The sequence below is a fragment of the Osmerus eperlanus genome, chromosome 7, assembly GCF_963692335.1.
Source record: "Osmerus eperlanus chromosome 7, fOsmEpe2.1, whole genome shotgun sequence".
Taxonomy (NCBI): Eukaryota; Metazoa; Chordata; class Actinopteri; order Osmeriformes; family Osmeridae; genus Osmerus; species Osmerus eperlanus.
Genome location: NC_085024.1, coordinates 11,891,049 through 11,903,613, shown reverse-complemented (window position 1 = coordinate 11,903,613; position 12,565 = coordinate 11,891,049). Strand labels below are relative to the sequence as shown.

The 12,565-nt window shown below is 41.1% G+C and overlaps 2 protein-coding genes across 2 annotated transcripts; both read right to left on the bottom strand.

The window, feature by feature from the left end:
* Positions 1-3,265: 3,265 nt before the first annotated feature.
* On the bottom strand, positions 3,266-8,207 carry LOC134023822 (hereditary hemochromatosis protein homolog). Its single transcript, XM_062466180.1, has 3 exons — positions 8,181-8,207; positions 5,730-5,778; positions 3,266-4,804 (listed from the first exon to the last, which is right to left on the bottom strand). Exons 1-3 carry the CDS (start codon positions 8,205-8,207, stop codon positions 3,765-3,767), a joined length of 1,116 nt encoding a protein of 371 aa, XP_062322164.1. The 3' UTR covers positions 3,266-3,764.
* Positions 8,208-9,026: 819 nt separating this feature from the next.
* Positions 9,027-12,154, bottom strand: LOC134023068 (thioredoxin-interacting protein-like). The gene is made up of 6 exons (XM_062464889.1): positions 11,714-12,154; positions 11,375-11,450; positions 11,119-11,266; positions 10,529-10,888; positions 9,931-10,245; positions 9,027-9,815 (listed from the first exon to the last, which is right to left on the bottom strand). Exons 1-6 carry the CDS (start codon positions 11,961-11,963, stop codon positions 9,768-9,770), a joined length of 1,197 nt encoding a protein of 398 aa, XP_062320873.1. The 5' UTR covers positions 11,964-12,154; the 3' UTR covers positions 9,027-9,767.
* Between the last annotated feature and the right edge of the window lie 411 nt (positions 12,155-12,565).

The window sequence follows — 12,565 nt, the reverse complement described above, 5'->3', positions numbered from 1 at the left end:
TTGTTGAAGCAAAGCCTTCATACACAAGTGCTCTTACCAATAGGTGGCGTCATACAGAGATATGCGTAAGCTCAAGACAAAACAAAGCACTGTCCATGTTTACATAGCAACCACTACTTTATTATAGTAATCCAAAATGACTTATGATTACATGAAGTATGCACTTCCTCCTACACTGAAATTCATCAAGTTTGTTTTGCACATAGGGGCACCCTAGATTGCATCGCATCATGTTTTCTTCACTGGAAGGGCAGCCATGAGGGCACTTTATCATGTTCATCTACCATAGATGGCATCTAAGAGGGCACTTTTTCTGCATTGTTTCCCATTATGGGGGCATCAGGTGAGCAATTGAGTCCACCAGTGGCAAGAATACATAGAGGGGACAGGAATCAATTTTATGTAAGAAGCTCTTGAGACAAATAAATACAGTGGTGTGGGCAGTCTAACGTAAATAGTGTGTAACATGCTTACAGATGTTGCTGATACACCAGCCATCGTCATGGTGCTGGGAAGTAGCACAGAAACTATAGGTTTTAACTGGAGAGAGACACTACAAAGTGGTCATACATTTGAACATCTTGTGGGGGGACATTGTCATCAAGCGCAAGACCTAGAATAAATGGTCTGATTGATCACACTGTAAATCTGCCAGGGCTTAGTCTCGGGTTCCATTGGCAACCCTCAACGGGGATTCACGACTCAACCATTCAATGGAAGGTCTCTTGCAGAAGATTTTACACTGCACAACTGCTTCCGTTGGATAGGTACTATTACTTTGCTCTGATACCTTTGTACTTATGCCCAAGGTTATTTGGATAAGGGTTTTGTTTAGATTGTGTCATAGAGCAATGACAAAGTGATGAGAAAAGGTCACTTGAACATGCTTGGCCCCAAGTAACCTGTGGCCATGGCAAGCCATTTAGAGAAAATATAGAGGCAATGTCCCCTTGTGTGTGATCTTTGTCCTACTTCCTAAAAAGGGCTTTGGACTGAGAACTAAACATTCTTTTCAAGGGCTGAGCGTTGCAGGGACCCTCGCTGCTACAGGATAAGGACAGGAGAAGGTACTTCTATCTCTTTGATGGTCTGTCTGAAGGACTCTTCCTCAGTAAGTGCCATTGTAAGAGAAGAGTGACCTTTAGAAAAAGGGGCCCCACTAAATATGATCTGATTTAAGTGGATTTGTAGCATTTTGGGTAGAGATTTTCACAATGACCGCGGATTGATTTGTAATTCTAACAAATGGTATGATAATGAATGCATTCCTTGTGAAGACATTTCTCAAGTGTCTCATCAATTCTGATAATTCTTTAATAGTAATCGAAATACTTCTCTATGATATATGTCCTTGAATGTTTTCATGCATTGATAGCATTAATATAAACGGACTACTTTCCTCAAAGTGCCCCCCAGATGTTCCCCAGAGTGTATACATGACATGGAGACAAGGAGCTGCAAAAAACAGGTGAAAATAAAAGGGCTGCAAAAAAATCTGCAAACCGTGAGACAAGACAAGTCATGCAAACCAGAGCCTAGCACTGCGATGCATTCCCAGACATACACTCCTCTCAGTGGGGTCTGTCTGGAACACACATCAGAGCTCATGCTAAGAAACAGAAACAGCTAAGTGCCGTGGAAGATTACTAACGCCTAGCTGGGCTGAAACTAGAGCTGGCAGAGATGCCTCAGTGACAGAATGAGGGAGGGAGGTGGAGGAGAGAGAAATAGCGTGTTAGAAAGAGCGAGAGAAGTGAGAAAAAGATTGAAATACTGCCTGAGACAGAACATAGAGAGGTGGAAGAGAGAGAGAAGAAAGAGAGAGAGAGAGAGCATAGTGAAAGTAAAAAATGCTGGACTGATACACTTAAATATCAGGCTCTGCCACAATATCTGCCACCAAGATTCTTTGGTCGGCAGATTCTTTCACCTGCCCTCTGCAAAGTGGATTTTTCATTCTTGAAACTAATATTTCCAAATAGTTTGTATGGTCAACATGAGTTTAAAGGAACTAAATAAATTAGTTGAAAATGAATCATTTCAGATGTTGGCGTCACTTGCAGCACATGAAATAACCCATTTAGAAATAATCTAGTTTACTTTTCTGTCATTCTCAGACATTTACTTGAGCAATACAACAGTATGATCAGAGTAAACAGCAGGAGAAGGGTAATGTCTTGAACGCTCTCTCACGCACCCTGTTCAGAGGGAGCTCTCTGAGCCACACCTCCATGACACACACTTGGAGTTACTGTACATAATCTCTATTTATATATTCTCTTTAAATATACTACAGTATATTGTGGCCCTGCATGATCAGTTAAACATGACACCATGGGTCAAACCATCTCAATCACCAGTAAGGATGGGATAGACTACGATAGGAACTTTATTTATTGCAACTTTATTGAAGTTAATTGATCAGGTAACATTGCTTGGTTACATCAACAGTGAAAATCTATAAATGGGTCATATGCATAACAGAAGTATATTGAACGCATGTATGGAGCCTAAATATCTAATGTAAATAAATATTCATATACTAAAAATGCAAAAACGTATAAAAATACAATCAGATATTATCTGAAAGGAAATTAGTAGTCAAATGTAAAAAATAGTTTCAAATATTCAAAATAAAATTGCAACAAAATAAATAAAAAATGCCAAAATGCTTTACAACTTCATATACTCAGTCAATGGTCAATGGTAAGAAGGCATAAGAAAATGGGAAAATTATTCAATTTTGAAATGTTGCTGTCAATTTTGAAATCTACCGAAATCTTTGTGCATTTATCATGTTTAGGATTTATTAAGTAAATATAAAGTGTATTACAGACATCCCACTATTTTTTGTTCCAATAAAACTTGGTGCTGCAGAAAATGTCTCCAGCACTCCACATAGTGGCAACCTGCAAACATTACACTGCATGGATGGAAGCACCTGTTTTCACTATTTTCAACAGTACTTATTACTACTGTACCATAGTCCAGTATTTCTAGTTTAAAGACCACACCAACAACACATTGTTAATAGCTTCAAGCATGAAACTTAGTGAAGAGAATCAAGGGACTGTCCCCAATCAAATGTCTAATATGTTTACCTTACGGTTCTGTAGGCTTCCAGACTTCAATGTCAGAAGAAGAAGATACTCATGCCTAGCCTACTAATAATAGGCAGAAACTCAATGGGTGCTTACGCAGCTTTGCTGCTCGGACCCCAACAAGTTAGTGAACTGGAGATATAGTCAGCTCAAACACATTTTTGAATAAGTTACATTTTTATTGTTGATGTGGTACAACAAATGGTTTTGTCAATATCTATTAGAATGTATCAACAAGAAAATACATATACCAGGTGTCAGAACAAAAGGATGGATTCAGTTTTTTGATCATCAATGTTTTATGAGGAGACTGTCAGAGAGCTGGGCCCTGAATCCCTTGTTCATGTTTTTGTATAGGGTGAGAAGTCACTTCCTGAGCAATGACTCATTGGAAGAGATTCATAACATAACAATGGATATATAACAAAAAACATTAAATCCTCAATTCATCAACTCTCAGATGTCATCTGAGATTACATGAGCTCATTAACAGAAAAAAAAGAAAGAGAAAATGATATAAGAATAGACTTAAACAAGCGATAACAAATGAAACAACATCCTCTTGAATGTATTGAATGTACTCTAAAATGCAAAGTTATCTGGGGTGGTTACAGGTTAATTGTTTTGCCATCAGTAATACCAACAAGAGGAAGAAAGCTAATATCAGCTGTCAGAGAGAGGTAATGGATTCAGTTGCATATTCTCTTGATCAATACTAGCCGGCTGCTGCAGAGTTGTCCTGGAGTCAGTACGTCTCCTTACCCTCCTCACACATAGGAAGAGGCCGGAAACAATCCCCCCAAAAATCAAAATGGCTATGATTACCAAGACACCCAGGAGCATGGATATGGAATGTTTGTGTGAGTTCTTAGGTTGCCAGCTGATGTCAAGCCTGTTGTCCAGACTGAGGTGAGAAGCGGTGCATGTGTAGTTGTGTCTCTCTCTCAGCTCCTTGGAGGTGATGTCCAGGGTCTTCCTGACTTGGTACAGTCCATTCATGTTGGGCAGCACTGCCCCCCCTGTGAGCTCCTGCTCTGCCACAGGCTGGCCGTCCCTCAGCAGGGTCAGGTTGATGTATCGGGGGTAGAAGTCAGTGGCCAGGCAGCTCACCTGAGCCCCTCCTGGGACTGCCTTCTCTATGAACCTGACTCTGGGACGCACCCTACGAAGCACTACTTTCTTTTTTCTTTCTAAGAAATACTTTAATTTTTTAATGCAAACAGGGAGATAAAAGGTTGAATAGCGCATTTTGACATAAATAAGCTTCATTTGATCCCATTGCAACTGCCAAGGATTTCCAGTTGAGTATGAATACTCTGTCATGTTGTAAACCAATCCATCAGCTTCAACTCCATCACAAGCATCCCTGAACATCATCTGGGCTGATTCTCCATCGTCCAACATTTCACAACCTGCTTTTCTCTGCTGGACATGGACACCTGTAGTCAAATTAAAGCGCTGTTTTACAATACTCAATCGTCTTTTCATGCTAATGTACATGTTATTTAAAACATAAACTCCCTCCTGAGCGATGTCATTGCGAATTGTGTTTGCTGTATGCCTGGATTGAACTAATTTGTTGATGTTAGAGTCAAAGTAACCAACTTGAACATCATCCAGCATCAGTACAGCAGTGAATTCTGGAAAGGGTGTCTCTCCTGTAATGTATGTCGCCAACATCCACAGAGAATGTCTTCCAGAACCTGAAAGAGACATGGAACTAAGCTCCTCCATAATGAAAACAAGATCTAAAACATAACAATCTATTACTAGTTTTATTTATGTATTGTTGTTGTTTGTTTTTTTCAGAATGTTATTCAGTTTGAAAACATTATGCCTAACGTAATTGAAATTGTAGCAGACTATAACATGGTTGTAGAAATGTTCACGTTAGTTAAACAAATACAACTTAATTATTAGTTATTAGTTCATTCTTCTTATCGTACCTGCATATACAATGGTGTGGAATGAAAGACAAAACCAAAGATTTAGATTTTTAGACCGCATTTTTTGTTTGTGTTCCTATGCAATCGTGCCTCCTTTCACTTTCACCCTTACAGTTCCTTGTTCATGTGAAAGTTATTCAACCAATCAAATAACATCAGGAAGCTTGTCTCTGCTGTAAACTTGGGAGCATACCCACACTCTGTGCACACATACGCACAGCGTTCTGACCAAGATGTGTTACAGACTTACCATGAATGTACCATGAAAGTTTGCAATGAGAGATTGTAATATTTCATCTGATTATGGACAGTACAGTAATGTATTACACCATGAGTTGAGTGTATGCTTGGTTTAGTGTTGTCAACCAAATTTACAGTCCTGTAGTTTAAAACTAATCACAATTTTCTTCATGTCCGTAACACTGAAGTTTGAACAGATATCAAAAAGGTTATTGTGACCAAAAAGACTAGTGGGCTTCAGCTCCTAATATGGAGATGCTACTTTTCAAATCCTGCCAGCCACCATATCAACCCCTGCCAGTTCTATCCAACCCCTGCCCTCTCCAGCCCCCTCCGTTCCACATCCTGCCCCCTCCATTCCCCTTCAGTGATCCCTGCGGAGAAGACACAATGAGTCAGCAGAAACATAAAGTGCACCCCACCAGCATCTTGTTACACTCACCCTCTTGAGATTCCACATATGTCACAAAGGCTCCAACTTCTTCACTATTCTACGAGTCGCATGCTGCTCTTATGGCTTATGTGAGTTCTTTTTGTCCTGCAAAATGTTCTGTTCACTGGTACATATTTGAGAAGAAGTGCTGAATAGACAGAAATGTAGCTATGTTTGCGACATCGCTTTCACAACCTTTGCCATCTCATTGCAATCCGGTAATCAATGGAAATGTGCCAATGTGGTCGATTATTGGCCCAGTTGCTTCTCTATGCCTTTAACTCATTGACTTGAAGAAGACATGCTGATCATTGTGACTTTTTGTGGGTGAGTGTGTTGGATAACCATATGCATACTGAATCATCACTAAAAATAAACTTCTAAAATTCACTATTAAGTCATAGAATATAATAAACGGGCTGGGACCATTTCTGAAGAAAAAAATGTAATGGGGAAATAATGGAGTTTCATTTTTTTTTATCTTGGGGTGCATTTTAAGGGGTGTACCCACAAAGGCTCTTTTGACAGACTTGCTATAAATGATTTATGATTCATCTATGGTTTCTGAATGCCTGGTGCATGTATTTGGAAGGATTAGATAACCTACTCTATTTCAATGTGCCCCCAGTCTGATACACATGTAGCCATGAACACGCGGGGGACACTTCAGCAAATCCAAACTGGGCATGAGCAGGAAATTAAGAAGTGAGACGAGGTATTGGGGAAAGTTTCTGGTTGATGGACAATGCAGCTTAAGGTGCTACATCCCTATTAGTTTTTCCCTGTCCACGTTTAATAGAAAAAAGGTGACCCAAATATCACTCCCACAAGAAAAGGTTTAAAAAGCCAAACAATGTTTACCAGCCAACCTTTGTATATAACATAAACAGTTTTTGTGATTTATTCAGAGGACTTAATTTATTTTGCCTTGGGTTTTGATTTTGGTTTGGTTACTGGACCAGCCTGGGTTGGGTTACCAAAAGTGGCCTTTAATGTCAGCACATTTGAGTTTAGTAGCAGGTGGCTAATAAGTTCTTGGTATTGAGCACTGATATAGAGGCACCACAAAGTTCATGTCCACTGACCTATGACGGCAACAGACCACAACATAATGTACATTGTCTTTTCTGCATATCTAAACTTGAATTTGGGACCACTGTATGTCTTCTGCACTCCACATAGTGGCCACCTGTTACCACTGCACAATGCTGTTCGGCTATTCTCACAATGTCTTACTGCTGAAACAACCCCAGGGTTTAACTGCTGTGGCCATAACAACAGTATTTCATTGTAACCCCACTTTTCAAAAATAAACATTGCATTCTACTACTACAATTAATAAATGCATAGTTTACATTGTATTCACAAGTTCTGAGATTACCATCAGATTGTAAGAAATTGTAAGAAGGGAGCAGGAACTACAGTAGTAGTTCTGTGTGTGAGAGTTGAGATGACTTGGTCTTCAATCTCCAGAACCTCAGTCTCGTCTATCTGCAATGACAGTTCCCACAGATGCCAACTTTAGGTAACTGCGGGGTAAGGGCAAGGTGGGTGGGTTAGGAGTACAAGCGTCAACATGGAAGACCTACTTGGCTCTGTCTGTCAGGCCAGCTCTACTGTTTGTGTACATATGTTGGCAGCCTCGATAGACCGCACCCCAGACTTCTAGAGAAGGCAGCTTGGAATTAGCTAGAGAGATGGAGGGATGAAGGGAGGGTGGAAGAGAGAGGGGGAGAGAGAGAGAGAGAGAGAGAGAGAGAGAGAGAGAGAGAGAGAGAGAGAGAGAGAGAGAGAGAGAGAGAGGGAGGGAGGTGGTGAGGACTGGTGGGAGGAGAGAAGGCCCTGTTGGGAACAGCTGCAGACGCTGGTAAACAGCATTGGGTTTCTGGTGGGGGTTGCCGCTACCCAACTTGGTGAGGTTGTCATTGCCAATGATGTACCACCCTATCCCCAACCCACCTCACCTCTCCAATCCCTTCACCATGGTTGATCCTTTTCAAGCTACAACAGAATATACACTTAGTCAACTTAGTTAGAGAAAGGTCAAATTTTATTGACATGTATTGGAGAATTCATACAAATATGTAACAAGTACTACAAGTTTCACATGTAAGTGTTATCCTTAGTTTGACATGAGGCTGCAGGTGTCAGGGGAGCTGTACAATACACAGCACATTGCTGTGCAAGACAAAAGCTCATGCCCACGTATATTCTCAAATAGAACATGGTACAAAAACACTCATGCAATTTATTGATGGATGGAATGCAACTACTTATTGAAATTGCACACAAAAGTTTAATTTTAATCTTGGATGTATCATTACATTACATACACCTGTGTTCCATGGAAAAATATGGTCATTTTGTCTGAGTGCGCTTGTGTACGTAACAATATGGACTTTCACAGGCAAGGCAACAGAAATGTTGTATCCAGTAACTGAAGACTACTAAATGAATTACCTCACTGACATCCAAGACCACCTCCATTGGCTCTGCTATGTCCACGTGTTGAAATAAAATCCTCCCAGGGTCTGTCCTAAATTTGTTTCACAATTCAAAAGTAGATATAAAGCAAACACACATGCAGGCATGCACGCTCCCATGGAAACAGGTGTTTGTCAGTTTCACAGGTTATTTTGGCCTGTCCGTCTCATCTGGTCACTTCCATGGCTTTACTTAGAAACGTGCCAATCAACCTTTCCCCCACTTACTAACAGACTATTCTCTGCATCCACCGAGTTGTTTTTCATTTTCCACAACGTACATACATAATGTAAACATATGTAGAACTACACAGATATTGAATCAGGTCATTTGGAAGATATATTATGTTTACCTGCCACACTGCAGACAGGTATTGAGATATAATGATGAATTTGAAAGAGGCAGCTTTAGAGTACTAAAGAATAGATATCTCACAAGTTTCAGAAATATCTGATGCTCATAGGAACTGTGTTTTCACCTATTTTACCATCTGTACATCCTCGTGTAAACATGGCTCTACCTTGACCTCAACTGACTGAACTACAGGGGAACATGTTGATAATAGTCAACTGAATTGGTGTCATAGGACTTTTTACTGGTGTCAAGGTCTATCACAACATATGATACGGCTTATATGTACTAAAGCGTCAACATATAAATATTATTGTTTATGGTTGAGGCTGGTGCAGTGCAATGAACTGTTCTTGTATCACAGTAGGCCTACACCTGCTCAGTATTTTAGCTTGGCTCAAATAGGTCAAGCTGTGCAGAAGCTGTTCATTTATTCATTCAAGTATCAAAAACATATATTCAGTATGTTGTTCTGTCAAATTGTATTTGTATATAAAACATGTATCTTGAAAAAAATTATACTCTTCATATTGAATTTCTATATACAGTTTCAAAACATAATTTAGATTTTTCATTCGTGTAGTCTATTCAATCAGCTTGTTTGTGCTTTGAATACATGGAAACTACAGTACATTCAAAACAGTCAAAACTACCAAGGAAGGACCTTAAAAAAATACAATATAATTTTTACTTATATAGCAATCTGCCACCACAAAAAGTGCAACAACACAATATGTCTGACTGCATAGTCTTGCATTGGCTTGGTTTCTACAAACCATATGGCTGCTGTGCTCATCTTCAAGTGTGGGTGACAATTCTAATGTTGCAGTCATGAGTCTAACACAGCAACTCTCTGACTGCTCAAGCGCACTCAAGTACAGAACTAATGTGGAATGACTTGAGGGGTTAAGGTCAGATAACTTACAAAATATGTCTCAATGCCCAAAAATGTGAACTTCTGTAAGCATTTTGGCAGTGTGACATTGAGGTTTTACATTCAACGTTGGAGACTGTGAGGATAGCTGAGACCAGAGTATAATTAACCTGTTCTGAGACCAAAATCTTCAAAAGTCTCTGTTCCATTGTTGTTTTAGGGTTATGGTCCCGCTTCTCCAAACTTCACAGCTGTGCTTCTCTTTTACAACTTTACAGTCCAACCTCTAGTCTCGCAACAGACAGCACACACTTTGGTTAAGTTGACAGGTTGTGACTTCAGCAAACCTGAAGAACATTGTTGCAGCCGTTGAGCTCCTCAACAACCTGGAGACAAAAAAACGTGTAAAAAATGTAAGAGAAAGTATAATACTTCAAATTCTTGAAAACTGTTTTGCTACCCCCTCAGACCCTGGCCTTGTGAGACAGACACACAGCTCACCTCGGAGTACGCCGGGGGTGGGGGGTAATGACGGGCCGGTGCCCTCATGAAGAGACCGTCCTCCTCGTCTATGTTGCAATCCTCCAGCAGCGGCGTGAGCAGGCTGTCGATGCGCAGGTCGCGGGAGATGTCGCTGTAGCTTGGGGGCGCGGAGGGGAGCCTCATGGACGCCCAGCTGCTGGAGGGGCTGGCGAGCGACTCGGACTGGCTGCTCATGCTGTTGGTGCGGCTGGCGAAGCCGCTGAACGGGATGGTGCCGATGACTAGGGGCAATTCCATGATCAGTTTATCACTACCGGGGATGTGGAGGTAGATCTGGAGGAATGACAAGAGAGAGAGAGAGAGAGAGAGAGAGAGAGAGAGAGAGAGAGAGAGAGAGAGAGAGAGAGAGAGAGAGAGAGAGAGAGAGAGAGAGAGAGAGAGAGAGAGAGAGAGAGAGAGAGAGACATGAGTGTCGGAGCTAAATATACTGTAGGACGGCTATACGACTTTGTTTCAATTCTGAACAACTAGTTTAAAGTAAAAAGGACTGTGGGAAATCAACAGTTCAGCTGATACGTTCACAAAGAGCCCATCTGGGGAGTCCAGTACTGCTCACCATGAGAGTGTAATCAACATGGATGATGTCACAACCCATCAACGAGGGTTTAAGCTTGGGCACACGGAGGGTCTTGCCCTGCCACATATCGCACATGCCCGAGATTATGTGGTCGCCGCGCACGGCCGACAGCTTCTGCCGAAACACCTTGGTCCTGCCGCCAGCCTGGTAGCTGTGCTTCGCCATGATGGCCGCCTTGGGCACCACGATGCGCGAGCAGTTGTTCTCAAATTTGGCATTTATGCATATCTCCTCGCCCTCGCAAAAGCCCTTGCGGTCGATCTTGGCGCTGATGCACACCTGGCCATCGGGAATGAACATGCAAGTCACCCTCTTCTCTTTTCTCCCAGAAGCTGGCATCTGGATTTACATGGGGAGAAGAGGCAGCGAGTGAGTGAACACTGAATGATATGGACACATCTCTTTATTACTCATTTTTATTATTACTGTGGAGGGTCTTGGCATTTGGGAAGTTCTCTAAATTCCAAGAACATTATGAAATTCACTGCTGTAGTAATGAGATGTAAAATCTTTGATGTTTCCATAGTAGTGTGGTAGTGAATGGTCATTCTTGAGGTCTGCTGGTGTACCTGGAGGTCAGGTGTGTTGACATCCAGAGGCTCCTCCACCTCAAAAGGCTGTTCACACTGCAAGGCAGGTTGGGAAGGCCTTTCCATCACTGCCCTCACATAATACTGCACGTAACCAAATTTACCTTTGTAGGAGGATACTAGTTGCCTGTGGACGAAAAGTAAAATAGTAATTTCCGATTAAATCTTCCAGCCCTAAGTAAACAATTATATGTATGCTACAGCCATGGCTACAGCGCAACGATCGAATGCTTACCCTGACTGGGGCAACTCAAACGCAAACATGAACTCGTATCTGTTTCCTGGTCGCAGAGTGACAGAACCATCAGCATCTGAGGTCAATTAAAAACACAGAAAGCATATAATTATTGATTATTAAGAAGTAGCCTACAATTTTCACGTATGCTTCACGTCGTGCTTATTGTCATTAATAGGCTCAAAGTGCATGTCTACGTTTCGTAAAACATATTTTTTATATACTTTTGTGCAGTGTTTTGCCTTCGCACACTGCAGTAAAAACCGCTGATACAAAAAAAAGTCACACGCATTAGATATAGACGAATTCAATATCAATTTAGCTAGTTCAGAATATTACCTCTTAGTTCATGATTTAGTCGAACTGTGTCTTCGTATTTAAGATAATCGATTTCTTCATGACATCTCTGCTTTCCTTTAGTGTATCCCACATTGGCGCATCCAATGCCAAACACTCGCATAGCGGATAACTTGGTCACCTCCGACACTTCAACAACAATATTCCCGGCTACTTTGTCACCACTACAATAAGTCTTAGTAGGGTCATGGAAAATTATATCAAAAGTCTTCAATTTCTTCGTCATAACCATTTTAAATATTACCGTTTATTTCAGCCGATAAGGATAAACAAAATGTATCTGTTGTATCAGCTCTTTGGCTAGTTAAATGATTTACTGCAGCAAACGCTGACACAATGGACCTTCTCTATGTCTGATTTTAATATTATGTAGGTATTGAAGCTGGCGTGCATTTACTCGAAGTCTGCATGGGCTTTATATGGATGGTGTCTGGGCATCCCATAGACACTTATTACTCACTCTAGCATCTCGTTACAGTCGGTGCATGCGGCTGGGAAATGAGTGAAATGAGTACAGTGCTGTCATTGGTCAAAATGGCACAGTTGTATCACTCATAGCCAATCCACTTTCAGAAAGTGCGCGTGGACACCTCGTGTCGTTTGTCGGTAGGAGTGGCATTGGTACCCAGAACATGACCCTCAATAATAGCTTACCTTAGACCAATCGTTGGTTAGAGATGTGCAACATGTGCTACTAAAAATGTCCTCTGAATCAAACTCAACAATTATGATTAACATGTAATGAAACAGCTCTCTCTCCTTCTGTATAGCCAACATGGGAAATAATTGGGTAGCTTGTTGGGCTAAAAGTTAATGTTGTCCTTTGGTAAGTGG